At 45.5% G+C, this 27,119-nt stretch overlaps 1 protein-coding gene across 5 annotated transcripts in view; it reads left to right on the top strand.

Moving 5' to 3' along the window:
- Positions 1–27,119, top strand: part of abl1 (ABL proto-oncogene 1, non-receptor tyrosine kinase) — a 108,451-nt gene that overhangs the window by 51,940 nt on the left and 29,392 nt on the right. For 2 of the 5 annotated variants that reach the window (XR_001171579.3, XM_002936182.5), the window contains exons 1-2: positions 13,154–13,714; positions 23,481–23,654. Coding sequence is in view for 4 of the 5 variants with exons in the window: in XM_002936182.5 (XP_002936228.2) it covers positions 13,555–13,714; positions 23,481–23,654 (334 nt within the window). In the remaining variant the exon portion in view is untranslated. Of the gene's footprint in view, positions 1–13,153; positions 13,715–23,480; positions 23,655–27,119 lie in introns of those variants that run through there. The other 3 variants (XM_004916674.4, XM_004916676.4, XM_004916675.4) reach the window with 3 other exon arrangements.

The raw sequence follows: 27,119 nt of genomic DNA, 5'->3' as shown, positions 1-27,119 counted from the left end.
CTTCTCTGTATATTTGTATTTATACATATGGGTAGGGGGTGCCATAGTGTTTCCCTTAGACAGTACAGTATGGGGGTACAGCTTATTGTGTGCCCAGAGCATTCCTTCTCTGTATATTTGTATTTATACATATGGGAGGGAGGTGCCATAGTGTTTCCCTTAGACAGTACTGTATGGGGGTACAGCTTATTGTATGCCCAGAACATTCCTTCTCTGTATATTTGTATTTATACATATGGGAGGGAGGTGCCATAGTGTTTCTCTTAGACAGTACAGTATGAGGGTACAGCTTATTGTGTGCCCAGAACATTCCTTCTCTGTATATTTGTATTTATACATATGGGAGGGAGGTGCCATAGTGTTTCCCTTAGACAGTACAGTATGAGGGTACAGCTTATTGTGTGCCCAGAACATTCCTTCTCTGTATATTTGTATTTATACATATGGGAGGGAGGTACCATAGTGTTTCCCTTAGACAGTACAGTATGGGGGTACAGCTTATTGTGTGCCCAGAACATTCCTTCTCTGTATGTTTGTATTTATACATATGGGAGGGAGGTACCATAGTGTTTCCCTTAGACAGTACAGTATGAGGGTACAGCTTATTGTGTGCCCAGAACATTCCTTCTCTGTATGTTTGTATTTATACATATGGGAGGGAGGTGCCATAGTGTTTCCCTTAGACAGTACAGTATGAGGGTACAGCTTATTGTGTGCCCAGAACATTCCTTCTCTGTATATTTGTATTTATACATATGGGAGGGAGTGCCATAGTGTTTCCCTTAGACAGTACAGTATGGGGGTACAGCTTATTGTGTGCCCAGAACATTCCTTCTCTGTATGTTTGTATTTATACATATGGGAGGGAGGTGCCATAGTGTTCCCTTAGACAGTACAGTATGGGGGTACAGCTTATTGTGTGCCCAGAACATTCCTTCTCTGTATGTTTTGTATTTATACATATGGGAGGGAGGTGCCATAGTGTTTCCCTTAGACAGTACAGTATGGGGTACAGCTTATTGTGTGCCCAGAACATTCCTTCTCTGTATGTTTGTATTTATACATATGGGAGGGAGGTGCCATAGTGTTTCCCTTAGACAGTACAGTATGGGGGTACAGCTTATTGTGTGCCCAGAACATTCCTTCTCTGTATGTTTGTATTTATACATATGGGAGGGAGGTGCCATAGTGTTTCCCTTAGACAGTACAGTATGGGGGTACAGCTTATTGTGTGCCCAGAACATTCCTTCTCTGTATGTTTGTATTTATACATATGGTAGGGAGGTGCCATAGTGTTACCCTTAAACAATCCAGTATGTGTGTAGCTTATTATGTATATAAAATATTATATTTATTTATATATAATAGAAGGGAGCTGCTAACTATGAATAGAAATCTTGCTGTGTGCAACATGGCATCTCCCCCCATGCAGTTTTGCACATAAGCATAGAGTGAATTCCCTGGCTCCCAGGCTGTGGGCTGCATTATCTTACAGGGTATTTAAGGGAACGCAGACAGATGCGGTTCTACTCCAGCCTCATCACTCATCTTTAATAAACAGGGGAGACATCTGGGCATTTTTTGTAATAGTATGTGAAACACAAGCGGGTTTTTTTGCCCAGAGACTAGGAAATAGTTCCCTTTCTCTTTAAATTCTATACGTTGGAGGCTGCAACCTGAGATCTCTTGGCTGGAACTTTTCCCAATGACGTTATTGTAGGAATCCATATAAAAATTCCTGCAGCAGAGCTAATTGGGAGCAATTCCAGCTGCTGCTTTTGTGTTCGGAACAGCATGGGAGAGGGGCAGCCGGAGATGTGGGAGAATTTCAGCCAATCAGCTCTGCACACAGGGCATTTTCTAACACTGAGGTATCAATCTGCCTCGTTGGGGCAGATCAGGATTATAATGGGGGGAGCTGGCAATGATAGAACTTAAGGAAGTCACTTGGAAGTGATAACCCTCTGTACACTAGAACAAGACACCAAATTATTAAAGGGGAAGCTTATCTAAGTGTTAATTAGTCCTGCTGGGGCCCTTGGTGCCTAAAGACCCGGTAGGCTGGGTATACCCTCAGACCAAATAGATAGAGAGCATATGAGGGACCACACATGGTATGGCTGCCTTTCTGTTGTTCATGGGCTACTCATGTTCTCCTTGGAACCCATAAGTGTAACAATATCTTTGTATGATGTCATGATACTATGGCACCTTCACGGGTCCTAGGGTGCTCATGTTCTCCTTGGAACCCATATGTATAACAATATCTTTGTATGATGTCATGATACTATGGCACCTTCATGGGTCCTAGGGTGCTCATGTTCTCCTTGGAACCCATAAGTATAACAATATCTTTGTATGATGTCATGATACTATGGCACCTTCATGGGTCCTAGGGTGCTCATGTCTCCTTGGAACCCATATGTATAACAATATCTTTGTATGATGTCATGATACTATGGTACCTTCATGGGTCCTAGGGTGCTCATGTTCTCCTTGGAACCCATAAGTATAACAATATCTTTGTATGATGTCATGATACTATGGCACCTTCATGGGTCCTAGGGTGCTCATGTCTCCTTGGAACCCATATGTATAACAATATCTTTGTATGATGTCATGATACTATGGTACCTTCACGGGTCCTAGGCTGCTCATGTTCTCCTTGGAGCCCATAAGTATAACAATATCTTTGTATGTCATGATACTATGGTACCTTCATGGGTCCTAGGCTGCTCATGTTCTCCTTGGAACCCATGAGTATCATGAAAGCTTTGTTTGATGCCATGATACTATTGTACCTTTATGGGTCCTAAGCTGCTTATGAGCTCCTTAAATCCCTTGAGTATAACATATCTTTATACAATGTCATTATACTAAGGTAACTTCAGAGGTCCTAGGTTGCTCATTGGATCCTTGGAGCATATGCATATTATGGCATTTTTGTTTGATGTCATGATAATTATCTATTTCTTGATAAAATGAGGTTCCCTAAGCTCATGTTGGGTTTATGTCTCCCTTGCTGCTGCCGTTTGACTCTCATTCGCTGCACTAATTACATACAGGACCCAATCTAGATTCCAGATGGGGCTACAGGGGGCAGTAGCCCCCTCCCCTTACCAACACAGTTTGCTCCCTTTGTAAAAGTTGAGTTTTTTTTTTTTTTTGTTCAAATAAAAATTCCCCTTCTGATGTTTGGTGCCATTCGTCCCTTGAGCTAACGACCTCCTTAAAGTTTGCGAGGCTCCCTGTGAAGTCGTCGGACAGCCCCGGGCAGAGTATGGTGTAGTACATCACAGTCAGCCCAGCTCCATTGATAAGCCGCTCGTAGGGCAAATGTAATTGACAACAGGCAGCCCGCTCTGAATGCTGATTGGCAAATCTGTCCTTGGAATGAGCAAGTGACAGTGTCTCCCACAGCTGTCTGTGTTGCTCGGCATAAATATTAGGGCAGGGGCACTATAGGCTGGCATTTTATTACCTGGGCAAGGAAACACCGGGACTTTATTTAGTGGCCAGCAGGGGGCCTATATTTTCTGGTGACCAATATTAAAGGAGAATTAAAGAGGTCCCCTGTACCCCTAACTGCCCTAGCCCCCCAATGCCACTGCTGTACAGTAGGGAAGTTCTAGGGGGACTTCTTGTTGCCCCAATGGAGTGAAGGGACAATTTAGTGTTAATATTGATTTTTGTGTGTGTTATATTTTAAATTATTCCGTTTTGTCATAGACCTGAATCGTCCCTGTGGCTCCATTACATGTCTGTCTCTTTGTATTCTACTTACCGGTACTGAAGCGAGGGCTTTCGGCTAGAGAGATCGGACTTCTGTTTCTTATTGTCCTCTGTTCTTCACAAAAGAAGCTTTACAGGGGGAATGTTAAATAGGAGCCTTCTTCTACCCATAATGGGCTGAGGGGCGCTTGCCAGCTTCATAGCATCTCTCTTCCAGAATTGTAGCAATGGAATCTGTCAGCCAAACAGATGAAGTAGGTGTCAAAATATATGGGTACAATAAAAGAACCGGCTTTCAGCTTGGGTATGAGGGGGAACTGACTTTTATCTGATTTGCAGGACTTCTTGGACTGGGTAGGGAAGCTGTGCCTGTGATGGATTGATCTGTTATAAACATAGCTAGAATCTCCGCCATAAAGCAGGGCAGGACTGCTGCTTACAATGGGGATCAGATAGGATCTGTGTCACTGTGACAGAATGCTCTGTTATACAGATAGCTAGAATCTCAGCCATAAAGCAGGGCAGGACTGCTGCTTACAATGGGGATCAGATAGGATCTGTGTCACTGTGACAGAATGCTCTGTTATACAGATAGCTAGAATCTCAGCCATAAAGCAGGGCAGGACTGCTGCTTACAATGGGGGGATCAGATAGGATCTGTGCCACTGTGACAGAATGCTCTGTTATACAGATAGCTAGAATCTCAGCCATAAAGCAGGGCAGGACTGCTGCTTACAATGGGGGATCAGATAGGATCTGTGCCACTGTGACAGAATGCTCTGTTATACAGATAGCTAGAATCTCAGCCATAAAGCAGGACAGGACTGCTGCTTACAATGGGGGGATCAGATAGGATCTGTGCCACTGTGACAGAATGCTCTGTTATACAGATAGCTAGAATCTCAGCCATAAAGCAGGGCAGGACTGCTGCTTACAATGGGGGGATCAGATAGGATCTGTGCCACTGTGACAGAATGCTCTGTTACACAGATAGCTAGAATCTCAGCCATAAAGCAGGGCAGGACTGCTGCTTACAATGGGGGGGATCAGATAGGATCTGTGCCACTGTGACAGAATGCTCTGTTATACAGATAGCTAGAATCTCAGCCATAAAGCAGGGCAGGACTGCTGCTTACAATGGGGGGATCAGATAGGATCTGTGCCACTGTGACAGAATGCTCTGTTATACAGATAGCTAGAATCTCAGCCATAAAGCAGGGCAGGACTGCTGCTTACAATGGGGGGATCAGATAGGATCTGTGCCACTGTGACAGAATGCTCTGTTATACAGATAGTTAGAATCTCAGCCATAAAGCAGGGCAGGACTGCTGCTTACAATGGGGGGGATCAGATAGGATCTGTGCCACTGTGACAGAATGCTCTGTTATACAGATAGTTAGAATCTCAGCCATAAAGCAGGGCAGGACTGCTGCTTACAATGGGGGGGATCAGATAGGATCTGTGCCACTGTGACAGAATGCTCTGTTATACAGATAGCTAGAATCTCAGCCATAAAGCAGGGCAGGACTGCTGCTTACAATGGGTATCTCCCTGTTACTATTAGCACAAATACAAAGTGTAACATGTAGGTGACTGTGTTCCTTTAAGGGCAATAATTGCACAGATACAGAGCTAAGTGCCCAGATCCTTAGATATAAAATAAAACCCTGCTACACAATATCAGAAGCGCAGCAGCAGAAAACCCTGCTCTCTTTTACGACCCCTTATTAAGCAGAGAAATTATTCATACGTCTATTTGCAGGGATGGAAGTTGCCCGCGTCGGGGTAATGCACTTTCCTGCGCCAGTTCCTTGGCACAACGCACGCAGATTACCCTGCTTTATTTATGAATCGCCGCTTATTTATTAGGCATCTCTTACATTTTTACGGCGCAGTCGTAACCTACGTTGTTTTGGCATCGAAAAACGATAGGTTAAAAGTTGAGCGTAAATTGCTCTTACCATAAAATCGGCTTTTAGTGCCTTAAAGCTGCCCACTGTGTGGGGATTTGTTCCTTTTTTTTTTTTTATTGTACTTTTACATTAAAAGGCCATTTACTCACAGAGCGCTACACAGCAAGGAAACTCACATGCATTGGCAAATCATGGCTGCACCGCTTAGCTGGGTATTCTGTAGGGTAACAATGGCCGGACTGCTCTTATATAAAGGGATTCTGTCAGAATTTTTATGGTCTACTTTATTTCTAAATTACACTGTTTACATACCAAATAATTCACTCTTCATTTAAATTTTTATTTTTGAGGCCATTATCCCCCCCACTGCTACTATAGGCACCATCTCTTCCTACTATACCTGCTATCCCACAGCCCCAGTCCCTTCCCAGAGGCTATTATCCCCCCACTGCTACTATAGGCACCATCTCTCCCTACTATACCCGCTATCCCACAGCCCCAGTCCCTTCCCAGAGGCTATTATCCCCCCACTGCTACTATAGGCACCATCTCTCACCTACTATATACCTGCTATCCCACAGCCCCCAGTCCCTTCCCAGAGGCTATTATCCCCCCACTGCTACTATAGGCACCATCTCTCCCTACTATACCCGCTATCCCACAGCCCCAGTCCCTTCCCAGAGGCTATTATCCCCCCCACTGCTACTATAGGCACCATCTCTCCCTACTATACCCGCTATCCCACAGCCCAGTCCCTCCCAGAGGCTATTATCCCCCCACTGCTACTATAGGCACCATCTCTCCCTACTATACTGCTATCCCACAGCCCCAGTCCCTTCCCAAAGGCTATTAATCCCCTTACTGATGCTACTATAGGCACCATCTCTCGCCTACATATACCTGCCTATCCCACAGCCCAGGCCCTTCCCAGAGGCTATTATCCCCCCACATGCTACTATAGGCACCATCTCTCCCTACTATACCTGCTTATCCCACAGCCCAGTCCCTTCCCAGAGGCTATTATCCCCCCCACTGCTACTATAGGCACCATCTCTCCCTACTATACCTGCTATCCCACAGCCCCAGTCCCTTCCCAGAGACTATTATCCCCCTACTGCTACTATAGGCACCATCTCTCCCTACTATACCTGCTATCCCACAGCCCCAGTCCCTTCCCAGAGGCTATTATCCCCCCACTGCATCGTTTTAAAGACAACTGTAAAGTAGGTAGAGTAGCTCCATCTCTTACTCGACTACATTTCCCAGCATGCTTATTGTTTTGCTAATTCATATTTACTTTTAATGGTATTTTGATGCAAAAACATGCAAAACCTCTTTTACAACGAAGGGAAAAGGACATCTAAAATCCCACAGTCTGCAGACAACCACATTTTAATTAAAGGGAATTGTTCATTTAAAAAGCCAGTTGTGGTTTATTAAAAGGTATTAATTATTTCACAGCTGCCTGGAGCACATTACTCTTGCAAATGCCACTTTTTACCCTACCGGTGCTGAGAAATAATTTTCCCAGGCGCGTAACTAACTCTGAATTAATTTACAATTCAAGCTCATATATAAGTTCATAAAGGAGTATTCGTATAGGAGAGCACATACTTACAGACTTAATGCTGCTACATGTTCTTTTCTTTATCCTGTTCAATAATTTCTTATAAATGGTGTTTAGCAATGGTATAATAAATCTTTAGTGGTGATGTCATTTAATTGCAGCAATTAGTTCTATTCTCCATTTTTATTTCCGCAACCTGGATATAAGTCCTCAGCCTTTGTTGTGGGTCCCAAAATTTTCAAACTTCCAATAGAGCACCTCCCCTTTTTTGATGTAATGGCGCAGACCCCTCCCCTTTGAAGGCTGATTCTGCCAACGTAGAAGCATCAGAGCGGAGGTTATAAGGTTTAAGAGGACTTTGCACAGATTCGGGGAGCGTCAGGTTTGGGTCTGTTTTGGACTTAAAAACTTTTGACCTACTTATCACTATTCCCAAGCTAGACTGTAATATTGGATATACAGGTATGGGATCCCTTATCTAGAAACCCGTTATCCAGAAAGTTCTGAATTACGGAAAGGCTATTTCCCATAGACTCCATTATAAGGAAATAATTCTAATTTTTAAAAATGATTCATTTTTCTCTGTAATTATAAAACAGAACCTTGTATTTGATCCCAACTAAGATATAATTACCCCTTGTTGGGGGCAGAACAGCCCTATTGGGTTTATTTAATGGTTAAATGATTCCCTTTTCTCTGTAATAATAAAACAATCCCTGTACTTGATCCCAACTAAGATATAATTACCCCTTATTGGGGCAGAACAGCCCTATTGGGTTTATTTCATGGTTAAATGATTCCCTTTTCTCTGTAATAATAAAACAGTACCTGTACTTGATCCCAACTAAGATATAATTACCCCTTATTGGGGGCAGAACAGCCCTATTGGGTTTATTTAATGGTTAAATGATTCCCTTTTCTCTGTAATAATAAAACAGTACCTGTACTTGATCCCAACTAAGATATAATTACCCCTTATTGGGGGCAGAACAGTCCTATTGGGTTTATTTCATGGTTAAATGATTCCCTTTTCTCTGTAATAATAAAACAGTACCTGTACTTGATCCCAACTAAGATATAATTACCCCTTATTGGGGCAGAACAGCCCTATTGGGTTTATTTAATGGTTAAATGATTCCCTTTTCTCTGTAATAATAAAACAGTACCTGTACTTGATCCCAACTAAGATATAATTACCCCTTATTGGGGGCAGAACAGCCCTATTGGGTTTATTTAATATTTAAATGATTTTTAGCAGACTTAAGCTATGGAGATCCAAATTATTAAGATCCCCAGGTCTCGAGCATTCTGGATAACAGGTCCCATACCTGTACCTTAAACTGTAGGTCAGTGGCTGTTCTGAAAACAATTCGACCACATAGGGGGTTGCCCTGGTCTAGTAACCCATAACACGGCTCCTTTTATTATTTAAACTGCGCTAGACCAGTATAAAACTAACTCATCATTGGTTGCTAAAAAAAATGAATAGAACCCCTTAATTTCATTCTTGAGTAATGGCAGAACAAACTGCAAGTATAGGTATGGGTTTTCATGAATTGCCGGCCTTGATTAGATTGAAAGTGGCTACTGTTCCCTGGTCCTGATCCAATATGGCATTAGTTGGCCAAATTACAGGTTTTCTCTTATTAAAACTCTGCCCAAACCACCCCCTCGGTACAGTATAACCTTACAGGCAGAATTAATGCGCTCAAGGCCTTGCTTTCAGAGACTAAACGCTTTTGGAAAATAACTGTAAAAGATGTAAGCAATGGATTTTAAGCAGAATGGAGAATTCTAGGTGAGTTGTAACAAGGGATCTGTAATGTGACATTAATAATTTTCTCTTTCTGCCTCTCTATATCCTGCTGCTGTGCCCCGCTGCGTCTCTATATAGTTAGCCTAATTTTCATTCATGTTGAATTACGACTGTTCCCTTCTCTTGTCACCAGTAGAACATCATTAAGAGTATATTCAATGTTTGCACTGTGAGTGTGCTTCATCGCAGCACTGATTAGTAGTCTGCTTCGCATCCAGTATGCCGGAACTGCCGGAACATTTCCTTGGGTTTTTTATTTCTACATGATTGCTTTTTACGACCACCCATTGGGTCTTTCAATTCCTCTAGAAATGTGTTTTTTAGATGTTTTGGGGCCAGTCTAACAGCAATGGGCGTTCTACTGAAGTTGTTGTAATTTGTACACAGAAACCAGAGGTCCCTGGTACAAAATTTGAATCTGGTCTGTTTTCTTGTTACCCAACACTCCCCAAGGAACCCCTTGTTGTTTAATGCCACCTCCGTTGGGAGCCATTGAGGTCCCCAAAGAGCAGCCATTGTTGGTAAAAAGAGTGGAGTAGAATATCGGGCATATTGAACTACAAGTTGGAAAACCAATGCAAAAATCTGATTGGTTACAAAGGCCGGTGATGTTGGCGTACACATTATAATAAATATACTCCTATGTAACATAGTAACATAGTAAGTTAGGTTAAAAAAAGACGTACGTCCATCACGTTCAACCATAACCTGCCTAACTTGTCTAACTTGTATTAGAACAAGATAAGAAGGTAGGACAGAATAACCATAGTAGGACAAGATGAAAAGGGTAGAAGAAGATGACTTTTGTAGGACAAGATGCACAAGGTAGGAGAAGATGGCCACAGTAGAACAAGATGGAAAAGGTAGGAGAAAATGAGTATAGTAATAGAAAATGGAAAAGATGACCATAATAGTAGAAGGTAGGAGAAGATGACCATAGTAAGAAAAGATGACCATAATAGTAGAAGGTAGGAGAAGATGAAGATGACCATAATAGTAGAAGGTAGGAGAAGATGACCATAGTAAGAAAAGATTACCATAATAGTCGATGGTGGGAGACCATAGTAAGAAACAATGGAGATGGTAGGAGAAGGTAATAGAAGATGTCCATAGTAGGGCAAGATGAAAAAGGTAGAAGATGGCCATTGCAGGACAAATTGGAGAAGGTAGGAAAAGATGGCCATGGTAGGAGAAGGTGAAGCAACACTAGGACAGTATTCATGTGCACTCATTCTTATATTTTGTACATACGTTATACAGTAAATGCCTACTCATGTGCATATTTATTCTATATATTGTACTCCACTGCTGCTTTGTGAAGCTTGCACACAAGAATTTCACTCGCATGTACTGTACCAGTGTACCAGTAATATGATGTGACAATAAAAGTGATTTGATTTGAAGGCAGTTGGACAAGGAGAAGACGAAGGAAGTAGAAATATTCTGTGGAGGGGAAAGGACCATCTGCACACAGTATACCAAAGGACAGAACGTAATGCATTGTTATAGGAAAAGAAACCTGTTCCCTAGCCCAACATCCTTGTGTTACTATGAGGATATTTCACAAGGATCTGTTTCAAGAGGCAGTTCACTATCTGTCAGCCATGTTGGGTTACTGGACCCTCTCTACTCCTGGGGTACCCTTCAGCCCTCTCAATCAGCTGTTGTTGACTTCTGCTACTATTGTTACAGCCCTAGAGTCAGCTTAAGTGTAGGTATTAACCTTATGACTTGTGGAAGTGCCTAAAGCTTACAGCAGGAGATGTAAGTAGTTTGTGCCCTAGTTCCTTTCTAAATGGCCAACAGTGTTAGATTGCTTTCTTCTTTATGACAACCATTTTTTTTTTTTTTTTACTTCAGTCTTCTCCATAGGGTTTCTTTTACAGGTGAGACTTGTGTTATTCTGGTAGCTTGGTTAAACCCCAGCAGCATTTAAACAGAAAATGAAGGCACTTAAATTGTGAGTGGTGGTCCGTTGTGATGCAGAATGCAGGCCTTGGCTGATGAACATATCTGCATGGACCTTCTAGGCCAGGAATTCTCATATCCCAAACCATCCATTTTACTTCCAATTACACCTTATTTATTGACAGTGATAGTAGCACTGGTTGCAACAATCGGTTCAAGTCTACGGCTTCAAAGAAGTACTTTAGGGGCAGGAGTATTGGTGTTAGGGCCTACTTTGTGGCCCTCACCGGAGCTGTACTGTGGAGTAACATGCAGTACAATGGGTTTAATGCAATGTGGACTTGTATCCAATATATTACAAGCCCTGTGCGTTGTTGTTGGTGTATTTTAGTGGCTAATTGAGGGTCACAAAGAGTTGATGCTGGGATTAGAACCAGGTACTCAAGTTTGATAACCCATGGCAAAGAATTAAGCCTATTGCTGTAAAAAAGTAGTTGTCAAAGCTTTTTGTTTTATTTCAAGCCCCCATAAAGGTCCATCCTTTGGTCATGTCACCGCTTGAAGGTCCATCCTTTGGTCAGGGGCACCCTTGCCCATTCAGTCTTGGGTCAGGGCCCACTAAAGGTGGCCATACACGAGCAGATCCGCTCGCTTGGCGATGTCGCCAAGCGAGCGGATCTTCCCCCGATATCCCCACCTACGGGTGGGCGATATCGGGGACCATTTAGGTAAAAAAAAATAATAATCCGATCGTTTGGCCCTGGGGCCAGACGATCGGATTATGTGGGTGGCAATGTGGCAGTCGGATCGGGGACCGCATCAACGAGCCGATGCGGTCCCCGATCCAACCAGATTTTCTAACCTGGCCGATCGAGATCTGGCCAATTTCAGGCCAGATATCGGTCGGCCAGGCCGCTCTGCTCTCCCCATACACGGGCCGATTAGCTGCCGAATCGGTCCAAGGGACCGATATCGGCAGCTATAGTCGGCCCGTGTATGGCCACCTTTAGCTCATGTAATGGCTACAGACACAGGAAAATATCAGTTTATCAACCATTCTAAATTAGTTACAATAGAGATATATCACACCCAAATCTAACCCCTAGTGACCTTCAGGCTGGGCTTTTGAATGACCATCCCTGCCGTAACTGATCAAGGTAACCCACCTCCTACTGCTCCTGTGCCTAGAAGAATGCATTGGCTGGCATATAGATTATTTCGGATTTGGCTGGAGAATGTTCCTGAAACTCATAAGTTCCATAGTTCATTAATATATGAATGAGAATTCCTCATTGTTCTGCTGTAAACTGTGTGTGTAAGCTTTCTTCTGCTTGAGATTCCATTATCTCACCTCTCTAATAGGGAAGGTAGTACAGCATATATACCCGCCACAAGGAAAGATGGTTACTCAGGCCTTGCTGAGCAGATTAGGACTTTGCAGTCCAAATCCTGGTTGGGTAGCCTGCTCTAGTGAGCAAGTATTCTTGCTCTCCCACCTCCAATGGTAATGCTATTTAGTTGCCCTTAACTGGTTGATCTGCCTCCGGATTCATGTCACTTTCGGCCCACGGTGACATCACTTCCGGTTTTCCTGGGTTACAGGGTTGGAAGGTAATTTAACTCATTGTGGATAGGTTTGGGTTGCAGGTCTGGGAAGGGGGTATAGCAGGGTGGGGGGGGTACAGACCCATGCAGGTATCTACCTGGCTTAGTCCTAGATCTGCTGAAGACCAGGATGGGTTTTAGGAGGATACTAAATGTATTGCAGAACCAGATATATCTATAATGCTGCCAGCCAGGGCACTACAGGAGGCAGGCGTTTTTTATCATTAAAAACTTGGAACGATCTGGATCTATTAGCAATATTATCTCTCAAGGGCCACCATACAAAATGCATGGAAATCACCTTATTAGTAATCATTATTCCAGTTCAGCCCAAATATCCCCTTATCGTTTTCTGTGTGCAAATAGCTATTGTACTCAGTGCTGTGCACAGTATCCCCCTGTATATCTTATGCAGAGATGGGGGGAGTCTGAGGTCCCCATAACCAGAGCCATCAATCAGAGCTGAATTACAAGTCTCCCCACTAACTTTCAGCCTGGGATATTGGGAGAGAGTTCGTCAGGCTGGAGGGCTGAGCATCCAGGACAGGGTTAACAATGCTCTGTGCATATGTAGGCGTTGCCAGACCTCGGATGTCATCACTAGAGGCAGCCAGAGCATGAAGGGGGCCCTTTGTTGGCAGTCTAACGTAAGCAGCTCTCCCTGCCTAACACAGCCTGCCTAATGGACTGAGAGAATGAGCAGCGGAGGAGTCCCACCGTTCTGCAAGAACTTAGCCTGAAGAGTACCCAAGTTACACTTTTCTGCCTCCGGGACCCCCCCTCCTATAAAAATGGGTGAGATTGACCCCCAGGGGTCGGTGGCGTGAATCCCTGCCACCCAAAGCATCAGAGAGCCTCTCCGAGCCGGGGGCCTTGGGCTTCTTTGCTTCTCTTTGGCTTTTGCTGCTTTCCAGTTCCATAAAGGAGGGGAGTGAACCACAGCCCAAGTGCGTCAAACAGACTTGGAATCGACCAGGGCCAAGTGGCCTGACCCGAGCTGGTCTTCTCCTCGCATGCTGGAGGGTGGGGAAGGGAAGAAAAAGTGCAGGAGGCAGCAGAAGGGAGCGGGCGCATCCTGCATGCAACACATGAAAATGTTGGAAATCTGCTTGAAGTTGGTGGGTTGCAAATCCAAGAAAGGGCTCTCCTCGTCCTCCAGCTGCTATCTCGAAGGTGAGATAAGGGGGTGTCAGTGGGGAAAAGGGGTTGGGCGGAGGCAGAAAGGAGGGGGTTCCACTGGCCCAGGATTTGGCCGCAGCCAGCTGGAGTGCTCCAATCTCTAATCCCCTTCTCCTAGGCCTCAGCACAGATTAGATGAAGGCTGCTTCCCCCCTCGCTCCAGGCAAGGATTACATAAACATTCAGGCTTGCCTGGCGCTGGCTAGCTGGGACGGCCTAGCAACAAAGGGGTTAATTAACCCCGTGCAGCTTGTGTCACTACCACTCCCAGCATCCTCAGCTGGCCCAAAGTTCAAAAAACAACCACTCGACCCGATGTTGGGCGTTTTCTGGCCAAAAAAAAATACATTTTTATAGCATTTCCCACATCCTGTCATGCGTTTGCTTAGGAATGGCTGATCATGGGGTTCCTGGAGATGGGGGGTCGATAGGTAGTGCCCCTCGAGGATTGCTGTCATCTGGGGCTGGCACTCCACCTGTGGGAACTAAGTCCCACTGCCAACTTGCCCGCCTTCCCCTCGGCCCCCGCTCCACCGCAAGTTTATTTTTCACTTCTTCTGGTGTCCTCAGGCTGCAGTTTTACTGTTCCACTTGCGTCACGGAAGGAAGAATCCATTCTATAACCCACTCTCTCCCATGGGGGGCAACAGATGGAGTAGCCAAAGGCCTGGAAACCTTCTGTTATACCCACAAAGCCATCGGGTTCTGTTTGTTTATACGTGCGAGTGGCAGCAGCCATATTGTTTGCCTTGTCCAAGGCCACGGTTTCTTGAACTTTTTCTCAGGGGGCCCAAGTTACCATATACAGCTTAGGACCCAATTGAGGGTCCTCACCCATGCATTTACTGTCTCGGGCCTTTGCTCCCTATGGAAAGTGCCCCAGCCTAGGCAAGCAGTGTGGCAGCACCCACTCACGCATCTTAACAAACCTGGGCCCAGTTTGGCCACCCACACATAGGGCCAAATTGGACTGATCCAATCATTGGCCTGGGGGCCTACAGGCCCATCAGATGAGGACCACATTCACACACCAATTTTCTCCTAGGATGGAAACATTAACCCTGCCCAATCGATATCCTGTCCATTCTTGGTCAGATATCATGCAGGCAGACCCCTTGGTGGGGGGCCCCATACACAGGCCAATACATTGCTGACTTTGGCCAAATTGGTCAATTTGGCCAACTTAAATTGATGGTTCACCTTTGCATTAACTTTAAGTATGTTATAGAATGTCCTATTCCTAGCAGCTTTGCAGTTGGTCTTCATTGCTTATATTTTTTTTATAGTTAAATCGATTGCTCTGCGAGGCTGCAATTTATTGTTAATATTACTTTTTATTACTTATCTTTCTATTCAGCCCCTCTACTATTTATATTTCAGTGTCAAATTTAAAACCAGTGCCTGGTTGCTACGGTAAGCAAGACCCTAGCAACCAGATAGCTGCTGAATTACCAAACTGGGAGAGCATCTGAACACAAAGCAAAAAAAATGAAAACCAATTGCAAATTGTCTCAATTACTTCTTGCAGAGCATAATGAGCGAATACAGTTACCGATAGCTTTGTAACCAGTGACCGCGAGGGATGAATTGATATTGAGAAGTTGGTTTGAATTGGATTTTCTGTCATTAGGCAACTTTTTATATTTGGGTTTATATCCCCTTTAAATATGGCAAAGTGCAAGTGGCGCTACCAGTTGCTTTCCCGCACACCCAAGCCCCGCCTCCCCGCAGCCCCAAGCCCCGCCTCCCAGCAACGCTTGACAGAAAGTTTTCTGTTTACTCTCCCTCCGGCGCTTATTGCAAAACATCACTATTTGTCCAATTTCTCCCTTTTTTTTTTGTCTGTGCGAGCGCTTATTATCGGCAGCGGAACCAAATCGCCGTGGCGGGGTCGGCTGCGCATAAACAGGAATATTGTGTTAATCATTTTCATTAACTCGGACGTGATTTCCTTCATTGAAATTATTGGCTTCACTCGAGAGATTTGGCTATTATGTAGGCTCGTTCCATTATTGGCAGAAAGGGGGGGGGGGAGAGAGAGCCTGCTGTTCTCATTAACTATTTCAGCACCCGGGGAGACGGAAATAGTGATTATGGGAATGCCATAGGAATTATTATTAGAGGAGCAGAGAAAGCCATCGCAAAAGGGAGGCCAGAGGTCATTTCACCTGCGCCGCTGAACTGGCGGCTTCATCTGGAAATTATTCTTCTTGTTCCCCCCCAGGCACTCAGAAAGGCAATTATCCTGACCTCCTTCAGTTCTAGAGATAAAGGGACAGGCTGTGTGCATTATAAAGTACTGCCTGGTACTGCCCCGGGGCCCTGGGCTGTCACAAATAGGCAACAGTAGTGCCTGGTACTGCCCCCGTGCCCTGGGCTGTCACAAATAGGCCACAGTAGTGACTGGTACTGCCCCGGGGCCCTGGGCTGTCACAAATAGGCAACAGTAGTGCCTGGTACTGCCCCCGTGCCCTGGGCTGTCACAAATAGGCCACAGTAGTGCCTGGTACTGCCCCGGGGCCCTGGGCTGTCACAAATAGGCCACAGTAGTGCCTGGTACTGCCCCGGGGCCCTGGGCTGTCACAAATAGGCCACAGTAGTGCCTGGTACTGCCCCTTGGCCCTGGGCTGTCACAAATAGGCCACAGTAGTGCCTGGTACTGCCCCAGGGCCCTGGGCTGTCACAAATAGGCCACAGTAGTGCTTGGTGCTGCCCTGGGCTGTCACAGATAGGCCACAGTAGTGGCCCTGGGCTGTCACAAATAGGCCACAGTAGTGCCTGGTACTGCCTCGGGGCCCTGGGCTGTCACAAATAGGCCACAGTAGTGCCTGGTACTGCCCCGGGGCCCTGGGCTGTCACAGATAGGCCACAGTAGTGCCTGGTACTGCCCCGGGGCCCTGGGCTGTCACAAATAGGCAAGAGTAGTGCCTGATACTGCCCCGGGCCCTGGGCTGTCACAGATAGGCCACAGTAGTGCCTGGTACTGCCCCGGGCCCTGGACTGTCACAGATAGGCCACAGTACTGCCTGGTACTGCCCCGGGCCCTGGACTGTCACAGATAGGCCACAGTAGTGCCTGGTACTGCCCCGGGCCCTGGTCTGTCACAGATAGGCCACAGTAGTGCCTGGTACTGCCCCGGGCCCTGGTCTGTCACAGATAGGCCACAGTAGTGCCTGGTACTGCCCCTGGCCCTGGACTGTCACAGATAGGCCAAACAAACAAATTAGAAAGATGGGCCCGCATCAACGAGCCGAACTGATCGAGATCTGGACGATTTAGTGCCCGTCGTTAGTGGCCATACACGGGCCAATAAGCTACTGAATCAGGGACAGAGGGCCGTGTATGGGCACCTTTAGTCAAATATCCTAAACATTGTCCTATGTGTGGCTACCTTAAAGGGGAAGTAAACACAAAAATAAAATGTTGCCTTAAGAAAGTAAAATATAAAATTACACATTGCTGCAAAGACATATTGAGGCCACAAAAAACGAATCATTATCATCAAAATTTGCAACTTGTGTCCAAAATTCACTTTGCACAGTGCACTCGCGCCTTATAGTCTAACAACCTCTGCTGGGGAGAGTATGATAGGAACTGTAATTCAACTACTGTCACTGTGTCTGTCCCTTTCTCTGCACTGCTGGTTCTGACTCCTGATACAACTTCACAATATCCATTCATTCCTCATTCTCACTGGGTTTATAGTTATGTGTAACTGTCACTGTGTCTGTCCCTTTCCCTTCTCTGCACTGCTGGTTCTGACTCCTGATACCACTCCCCAATATCCATTCATTCCTCATTCTCACTGGGTTTATAGTTATGTGTAACTGTCACTGTGTCTGTCCCTTTCCCTTCTCTGCACTGCTGGTTCTGACTCCTGATACAACTTCCCAATATCCATTCATTCCTCATTCTCACTGGGTTTATAGTTATGTTTAACTGTCACTGTGTCTGTCCCTTTCCCTTCTCTGCACTGCTGGTTCTGACTCCTGATACAACTTCCCAATATCCATTCATTCCTCATTCTCACTGGGTTTATAGTTATGTGTAACTGTCACTGTGTCTGTCCCTTTCCCTTCTCTGCACTGCTGGTTCTGACTCCTGATACAACTTCCCAATATCCATTCATTCCTCATTCTCACTGGGTTTATAGTTATGTTTAACTGTCACTGTGTCTGTCCCTTTCCCTTCTCTGCACTGCTGGTTCTGACTCCTGATACCACTCCCCAATATCCATTCATTCCTCATTCTCACTGGGTTTATAGTTATGTGTAACTGTCACTGTGTCTGTCCCTTTCCCTTCTCTGCACTGCTGGTTCTGACTCCTGATACAACTTCCCAATATCCATTCATTCCTCATTCTCACTGGGTTTATAGTTATGTTTAACTGTCACTGTGTCTGTCCCTTTCCCTTCTCTGCACTGCTGGTTCTGACTCCTGATACAACTTCCCAATATCCATTCATTCCTCATTCTCACTGGGTTTATAGTTATGTGTAACTGTCACTGTGTCTGTCCCTTTCCCTTCTCTGCACTGCTGGTTCTGACTCCTGATACAACTTCCCAATATCCATTCATTCCTCATTCTCACTGGGTTTATAGTTATGTGTAACTGTCACTGTGTCTGTCCCATCCCATTCTCTGGGTCTGACTCTTGAAACAATATAGCAGAAATCTGTTTGCCTTCGGGTCTGTTAATCAGCTGGCTTCTGCCATACTATTTCAGGAGTCAGAAGCGGTGGTGCAGAGAATATAAACAGCCAGACAGACAGTAACAAACAGATAAGGCATTGCCTTTTGCACATAATTACAAACCCAGCGAGAATGAGCAATAAGTGGATATTGGGGAGTTGCTTAGAATTAAATTTTCTTCTGATAGGCAACATTTTATTTTTGGCTTTACTTCCCCTTTAACAGGCATATATATGTATACGTTCTATTCAGGGCATGTCTGTACTGCCCAGGCACCCCATGCACGTAGCCCCAGGCCGCGCCACATGACTATGTACGTGTGTTTCTATATGTAGGGAACAAAGCCCAGTGACGGTTTCCTCTTCCTGCCTTATCCAATAAGTGTCGCGTTCCTTTCCTCGCTGTTTCCACGTTATTAGTGATGCGCGGCGGCTCTGGTTTTGTTTTCTTTATAAAATTTGGAATAGGATCTCATGGGAAGTGACTGTTGTTCCGACTACAGAACAGCAGATGTTAGGCCGCATATCATGCTTGTGGCTAGCCCCGGGGGCTGCGCCGGCTGTTTTGCTTGCCGCTACTTTGTCTGTAAAACTTTGCAGATCGCTGTTGGTTTCTTCTCATTGAAAATAATAACACCCCGGATTATTGCTGAAAACACAGAGGGGCCCTGTTTCCAGGGGACTGTCATAAGGTAGTTACGGTGCATTGGCCTACAGTCAGTTAGAAATGAACTGCATCCGTTCCTGTCTTTCCATGGGAAAAGCTGCAGTGATCAAAGCCTAATTCTGCAGAAACAGCCCTCTAAGTTTGCTCATAGCCTGTACAGAGAGATACCATAAAACTATGGCAGCATAGGGATTCCCCTGTACTAAGCACAATTCAGCAGGAACAGTCCCCTAAGTTTGCTCATAGCCTGTACAGAGAGATACCATAAAACTATGGCACATAGGGATTCCCCTGTACTAAGCACAATTCAGCAGGAACAGTCCCCTAAGTTTGCTCATTGCCTGTACAGAGAGATACCATAAAACTATGGCAGCATAGGGATTCCCCTGTACTAAGCACAATTCAGCAGGAACAGCCCTCTAAGTTTGCTCATAGCCTGTACAGAGAGATACCATAAAACTATGGCAGCATAGGGATTCCCCTGTACTAAGCACAATTCAGCAGGAACAGCCCCCTAAGTTTGCTCATAGCCTGTACAGAGAGATACCATAAAACTATGGCAGCATAGGGATTCCCCTGTACTAAGCACAATTCAGCAGGAACAGCCCCCTAAGTTTGCTCATAGCCTGTACAGAGAGATACCATAAAACTATGGCAGCATAGGCGTTCCCCTGTACTAAGCACAATTCAGCAGGAACAGCCCCCTAAGTTTGCTCATAGCCTGTACAGTGAGATACATTAAAACTATGGCAGCATAGGGGTTCCCCTGTACTAAGCACAATTCAGCAGGAACAGCCCCCTAAGTTTGCTCATAGCCTGTACAGAGAGATGCCATAACATTATAGCAGCATATATAAATATAGTGGCCCCTTACCATTAAAGCTAAGTGCAGCACTTGGCCAGTATCCCATGAAGAAGGCCGGTTCCTTTCTGAGTTGGCACAGCGCTTTGTAATAAACATATATTTTTCCTCTCCCAATTTGAGCTGTGAATTGAACAGCCATAATGACTATTTAGGAAAAATAAATATACTGCAAAAGTGTCATTAAACGGCAAGGAAAGTATAATTATATTCCTGCGAGACCCAAATGGTTTCCTGGCTGCGCAGTTGGGCTCAGCACTGCCGCGAGTGGTTACAGTGCCCGGCCCTACACCTCTCACACAACAAAAGGAAGCCTGCCATTGTTCTGTTTGTTACTGTTGCGCTGCCGGATACCATTAATAACTTGTTTCCTACCCTCCGACTCCATACTGGCGGCAGGTTCTACCCAATAGAGCTGGGCCTCCTCTCCTACTGTCTGATCAGTCTGCCGATTGGGCAATGTAGGGAAATACAGTTCAGCAATATTTCATACGCCTACAGAATCCATTGGCAGAAATGTCACTGGCACAAAAGGATAATTAAAGGGGAAGTACACCCAAAATCTGTTTTCCTAACTTTAAAGCAATGTGTAAATGTGATGTATAAATGTGATTGCTATTGAAAGCACTGTTTGTCTGTCCCTTTCTGGTCTCTGGTTCTTAAGGTCCCCATACACGGGCCGATAGTAGCTGCCGATATGGGCCCCTTGGACCGATTCGGCAGCTAATCGGCCCATGTAGGGGCAGAAACGAGGGGCCTGCCCCTAGTCGGATCGGGGACCGCATCGGCTCGTTGATGCGGTCCCCGAACCGACTGCTCCATTGACGCCAATATAATTTGATCGTTTTGCCCCAGGGCCAAACGATCTAATTTTTTTTTTTATTATCCCCGTTGGTGGGGATATCGGGTGAAGATCCGCTCGCTTAGCAATCTCGCCAAGCGAGCGGATCTCACCGTGTATGGGGGGCCTTTACTCTGGAAGCATCGTAGCAGGCATTGGTCCTCCTCCAGGTCTGTCTTCTGATTCATTGTTGCGGGAGGCAGAACCAGCAGTGTTACAGTACCTACTCCTTTCTAAAATTCCCCCCAGCCTAATGGTGCCTAGGCATGGAGAGTTGTTGGTCAGTCACACTGGGCTGGGGGCAATGGGATCCTTCCATAGCCTGGAATACTGCTACTTTTGTACTCACTGCCCCCTGCACAGTGTGACCAAGGGACCTCACTATATATTAATGGCTTAAAGTGGCCATACACAGGCCAACCAGGCTTGGTGTCCAGCAGTACAGATACTATACAGGGGCTGAACGATCCAGTAAGTCATGTGCCAATGGCTCCATATGGGCTAAAGGAACAGAAATGCCAAAAAATAAGTGTATAAAAGTTATTACAATATAATTCACTGTTGCTCTTCACTGGTACTACTGGTGTGCTTGCCTCAGAAACCCTACTATAGTTTATATAAACAAAGCTGCTGTGGGGCAGCCATGTATGGGAGAAAAGTTACAGGTTACTTAGCAGATAACAGATAAAAGCCCCATTATATTCTACAGAGCTGATCTGGTGTCTGCTATGTAACCTGGGCTTTTTCTCCTTTTTCCAGCTTGAACAACTGCCCCCGGGGCTACACAACAGGGTATTTATATAAACTATAGTAGGGTTTCTGTAGAAAACACCCCAGCTGTACCGGTGCAGGAATGGCTACCCCCGGGGCTACACAGCGGGGTATTTATATAAACTATAGTAGGGTTTCTGTAGCAAACACCCCAGTTGTACCAGTGCAGGAATGGCTGCCCCCGGGGCTACACAGCGGGGTATTTATATAAACTATAGTAGGGTTTCTGTAGCAAACACCCCAGCTGTACCGGTGCAGGAATGGCTGCCCCCGGGGCTACACAGCGGGGTATTTATATAAACTATAGTAGGGTTTCTGTAGCAAACACCCCAGCTGTACCAGTGCAGGAATGGCTGCCCCCGGGGCTACAGAGCAGGGTATTTATATAAACTATAGTAGGGTTTCTGTAGCAAACACCCCAGCTGTACCAGTGCAGGAATGGCTGCCCCCGGGGCTACACAGCAGGGTATTTATATAAACTATAGTAGGGTTTCTGTAGCAAACACCCCAGCTGTACCAGTGCAGGAATAGCTGCCCCCGGGGCTACACAGCGGGGTATTTATATAAACTATAGTAGGGTTTCTGTAGCAAACACCCCAGCTGTACCAGTGCAGGAATGGCTGCCCCCGGGGCTACAGAGCAGGGTATTTATATAAACTATAGTAGGGTTTCTGTAGCAAACACCCCAGCTGTACCAGTGCAGGAATGGCTGCCCCGGGGCTACACAGCAGGGTATTTGTATAAACTATAGTAGGGTTTCTGTAACAAACACCCCAGCTGTACCAGTGCAGGAATGGCTGCCCCCGGGGCTACACAGTGGGGTATATATATAAACTATAGTAGGGTTTCTGTAGCAAACACCCCAGCTGTACCAGTGCAGGAATGGCTGCCCCCGGGGCTACACAGCGGGGTATTTATATAAACTATAGTAGGGTTTCTGTAGCAAACACCCCAGCTGTACCGGTGCAGGAATGGCTGCCCCCGGGGCTACACTGCGGGGTATCTATATAAACTATAGTAGGGTTTCTGTAGCAAACACCCCAGCTGTACCAGTGCAGGAACGGCTGCCCCCGGGGCTACACAGCGGGGTATTTATATAAACTATAGTAGGGTTTCTGTAGCAAACACCCCAGCTGTACCAGTGCAGGAATGGCTGCCCCGGGGCTACACAGCGGGGTATTTATATAAACTATAGTAGGGTTTCTGTAGCAAACACCCCAGCTGTACCAGTGCAGGAATGGCTGCCCCGGGGCTACACAGCGGGGTATTTATATAAACTATAGTAGGGTTTCTGTAGCAAACACCCCAGCTGTACCAGTGCAGGAATGGCTGCCCCCGGGGCTACACAGCAGGGTATTTATATAAACTATAGTAGGGTTTCTGTAGCAAACACCCCAGCTGTACCAGTGCAGGAATGGCTGCCCCCGGGGCTACACAGCGGGGTATTTATATAAACTATAGTAGGGTTTCTGTAGCAAACACCCCAGCTGTACCAGTGCAGGAATGGCTGCCCCGGGGCTACACAGCTGGGTATTTATATAAACTATAGTAGTATTTCTGTAGCAAACACCCCAGTTGTACCAGTGCAGGGCAACAGTACATTATATTTGAATTTACTTTAAACAACTTTGGTGTTACTGGTTTTTTAATACAACTCTGTTATAGATAGGGCAGTTCCAAGTGGGTCATGTGTCGGCATTGGCTTCCGACTGCCCCCTTACCCCGCACGCCGGCCCATACCATAAACAGCGCATCTGTTATCCTATTCAGCAGTTCGGCTCCTGAAAAACAAACCGGTTGCACCGGGGCCGTAAAACCAGTGCACACACAGATGGCTAGCCGTTTATACATGGAATTTTAACACTTTTTCCCCTCTTCTCTCTCTCTTTATTCTCCCCCTCCTGCTCCATCTCCTGGCTTGCTCCCCAGAAGCCTTGCAGAGACCGACAGTTTCCGACATCGAGCCTCAAGGTCTGAGCGAAGCTGCGCGTTGGAATTCCAAGGAGAATCTTCTGTCCGGGCCAAGTGAAAATGACCCCAACCTCTTTGTTGCACTGTATGACTTTGTGGCCAGTGGGGACAACACTCTCAGCATCACCAAAGGTAAGAACTACCTGCATGTGTATGGGGGGGGGGGTCTGTTCATGCTGTGCTCACTGCCAGCCAATCTGCTTGTGGGCACAACATTGTCTGAATTGACAAATAATGAAAAACACTGTGAATTGTTGATGATTTTGCCTTTAAGAATGATATAGATAGGGTCTTCATTTTGTTTTCTTTTATGTTTTGCTCAGTAGCTCTCCAGTTTTGATTTTCAGCAGCTATCTGGTTGCTAGGGTCCAGTTTACCATAGCAACCAGGCAGTGGAGGTGAATGAGAAGCTGGAAGATAAATAGTAGAATGCTGAAAAGAACGATAATGAACAATGAAACTGTAGTACACTGGGAAAAATCCAGTTGGGCCCTAGCTTTCATTGGTCCCCCTGCCAGTCTAGATCTGCGGGGCAGGGGATTGGTTTGTGGCAACCATAAGTGCAGGTATGGTGGGGGGTGATGGGCTCTTGGGTCCTAGTGGGCCCCAAACACCACAGTCCAACTCTAAAGTGTTCTAACTGCCCCCCTTTTACAGGAGACCCAAATAAAATGGATTGATCAACTTTTTGACCCCCCCCATTTTTAATTTTTTGGGGCAGGCGGGATTATGGGGACCAAATTAAAATGAGATTGTGGGTTCCTGATAGTTTAAAGAGGATCTAAACCCAAAAATGAACTCATGTAACGTTCTTCAGAGTTTTCCTCTATGTGCTTAACTGTTCACATGAACTTACTGGTTTTAGTGGTTTTGAACAGTTTTATAATGCCAATATCAGACTTTCAGCTTAACCTTTAGTTTGACATAGACATTGATATTCTGAGACAATTTGCAATTTGTTCTTTTTTGTGTTTTTTTCAGTTATTTAGCTTTTTGTTCAGCAGCTCTCCAGTGGAATTTCAGCAGCTATCTGGTTGCTAAGGTCTTGTTTACCTTAGAAACTAGGCAGTGGAATATGAATAGGAGAGGGACTGAATAAAAAATATAAGGATTTAAAAGTAAGAATAATACAGGAATGGGATCCATTATGGCATTGTGCAAAACGATCCTATGGGTTTATTTGATATTTAAATAATTATTTAGGTGACTTAAGGTATGGAGATCCAAATTACAGAAAGATCCCTTATCCAAAAAACCCCAGGTCCTGGGGCAGGAAGAGGAAATCAGAAACTATTAGCAAAAAATAAAAAAAACTATTGCTCTGTGAGGCTACAGTTTTATTGTTATTGTTATTTTTTGCAACTTTCTTTTTTTATTCGTTCCCCCTCCTATTAATATACCAGTCTCTCATCCAAACCATTCCCTGGTTGCTAAGGTAACTTGGACCCTGGCAACCAAATAGCTGCTGAAACTCCAAACTGGAGAGCTGCTGAACTGAAAATGAAATAACTAAAAAAACTACAAATAATAAAAAATGAAGACCAATTGCAAATTGTCTCGGAATATATCGCTCTACATCATACTGAAAGTGAATTTAAGTTGAAAGACTGGGGAGCCAGTGTCTAGGGCCCTCCCTGCACTCCTTTCCCATGATCCTTTGTTCAGCCTTGGGGAAGGAAGAGTACAGGTTGATCATTATTAGCAACATAGATGCTGAGGTTGAAAAAATGCCCCACTAAGGACCTTGCTGATACTGAGCCAGAGAAAGGCAAATATAAAATATTAGCTTTCGGGAAAATAAAATCCATCTTTTAGCTGACAGCAACTTAATGGGAGTTTTCTTATTTTTTGGTCTGGGCATTGGGCGCTGATGTAGGACTTTGTTATTTACACTGAAATGTCACCAAATCTGTCTTGTGATTCCGGAATGGGAAACCTTTGGCTCTGCTTTATAAGCTTGCCAACAGCTAGAGCCCTGGCCGCCCCCCATCCCTCTCCTTGTCCTGCATTGTCTTTCTGTGTTATAATCAATGCTTCCTGATGATCCCTATTGTCTTAGGGGCCGGCAACCTGGGTGCCCAGCTACATTCCCCCTCGTAATAAGGCAGTAATAGGTACCAGTGCAGGAACGGCTGCCCCCGGGGCTACACAGCGGGGTATTATATAAACTATAGTAGGGTTTCTGTAGCAAACACCCCAGCTGTACCAGTGCAGGAATGGCTGCCCCCGGGGCTACACAGCAGGGTATTTATATAAACTATAGTAGTGTTTCTGTAGCAAACACCCCAGCTGTACCAGTGCAGGAATGGCTGCCCCCGGGGCTACACAGCGGGGTATTTATATAAACTATAGTAGGGTTTCTGTAGCAAACACCCCAGCTGTACCAGTGCAGGAATGGCTGCCCCCGGGGCTACACAGCAGGGTATTTATATACACTATAGTAGGGTTTCTGTAGCAAACACCCCAGCTGTACCAGTGCAGGAATGGCTGCCCCCGGGGCTACACAGCGGGGTATTTATATAAACTATAGTAGTGTTCCTGAAGCAAACATGCTCCCATGTCAATCCCCATCACAGTTAGAAGTATAGCAGCATTGTGAGTCCAGCCTATCAGAATCCTGCCTGCTTTCCATCAACATGTGTCATGGTTCGACCCAAGAGGGGTACCTATAGAAAACCTAAGAAACAATTAGGGTTTACCTAGCCATAGTGGCACATTCCTCTTAAAATCTAGAATGTGCCACTATCCAAACCTGGACTTGAATTCCAAAATAGGACCTGGCATTCCCAGTACCCAGAGGCACAAACAGCCCCCCCCACCAGCAAAATAAATAACAACTGTCTATGGCACCGTACAGCAGCCCCTCTGGCATTTGCCTGAACCCACAGATTGCCAGTCCGGGTCTACCACTATCCCCTTAAATACCCCCACCAACACCACTGGTCTTTGAGCTTTTGTTAACCCCTTGCATGCTGAGTGCCTTTTGATCCTGCCACATGTGGCCAGACAGCATTGGCAATCAGATCCTTGGCAGACGGTGCCATAGATTTTACAAGCTGCTAACCACAGCGTAGCCCTAATTTAAGGACAACTGTTGGCTCTTGTTAAGTAACATCCGCAGGATCTCCAGCCCTTGTTAAACCACATCCCCCTTATAAAGAAACTTCTTTCCTGTAGTACTGGGATTTGCAGCTTATCAGCGGCTGGAGGGCCGCTCTTTACTTGCCCTTTACTCAAGCTCCAAGTGCTATTTATAGTTTAGAGATGTCGCACGTTTGTGTGTCTGTATCCAAGCTCAGTGGGCAGCAGGAAGATCAGTAACGGATGTGTATAGATAAATAATCCTGGGCAGGCTGTTCCTAATGGAACCGTTACATGAAATGATGGCAGAACTATGCCAGTGTAGCTGAGAAGCCAAGGCAGATAATCTGTTCTGTCCATGTTTGTTTGTAATACAGTATATAATAGGGTTGGTATCAGGTAGCCACTGCCAGCATCCCTGTGCCAGATTGGAATGGAAGTTTCAGACACTGAGCCATCCTTAGTACTGACAGGTCCAGCTATTCATATAGATAGGGCAGTCCAACCTGTGGCCTC

Source organism: Xenopus tropicalis, chromosome 8, assembly GCF_000004195.4.
Source record: "Xenopus tropicalis strain Nigerian chromosome 8, UCB_Xtro_10.0, whole genome shotgun sequence".
NCBI classification, from domain to species: Eukaryota; Metazoa; Chordata; class Amphibia; order Anura; family Pipidae; genus Xenopus; species Xenopus tropicalis.
Note: the sequence above shows the minus strand (reverse complement) of the source record. Positions and strands in the feature narration are given on the sequence as shown.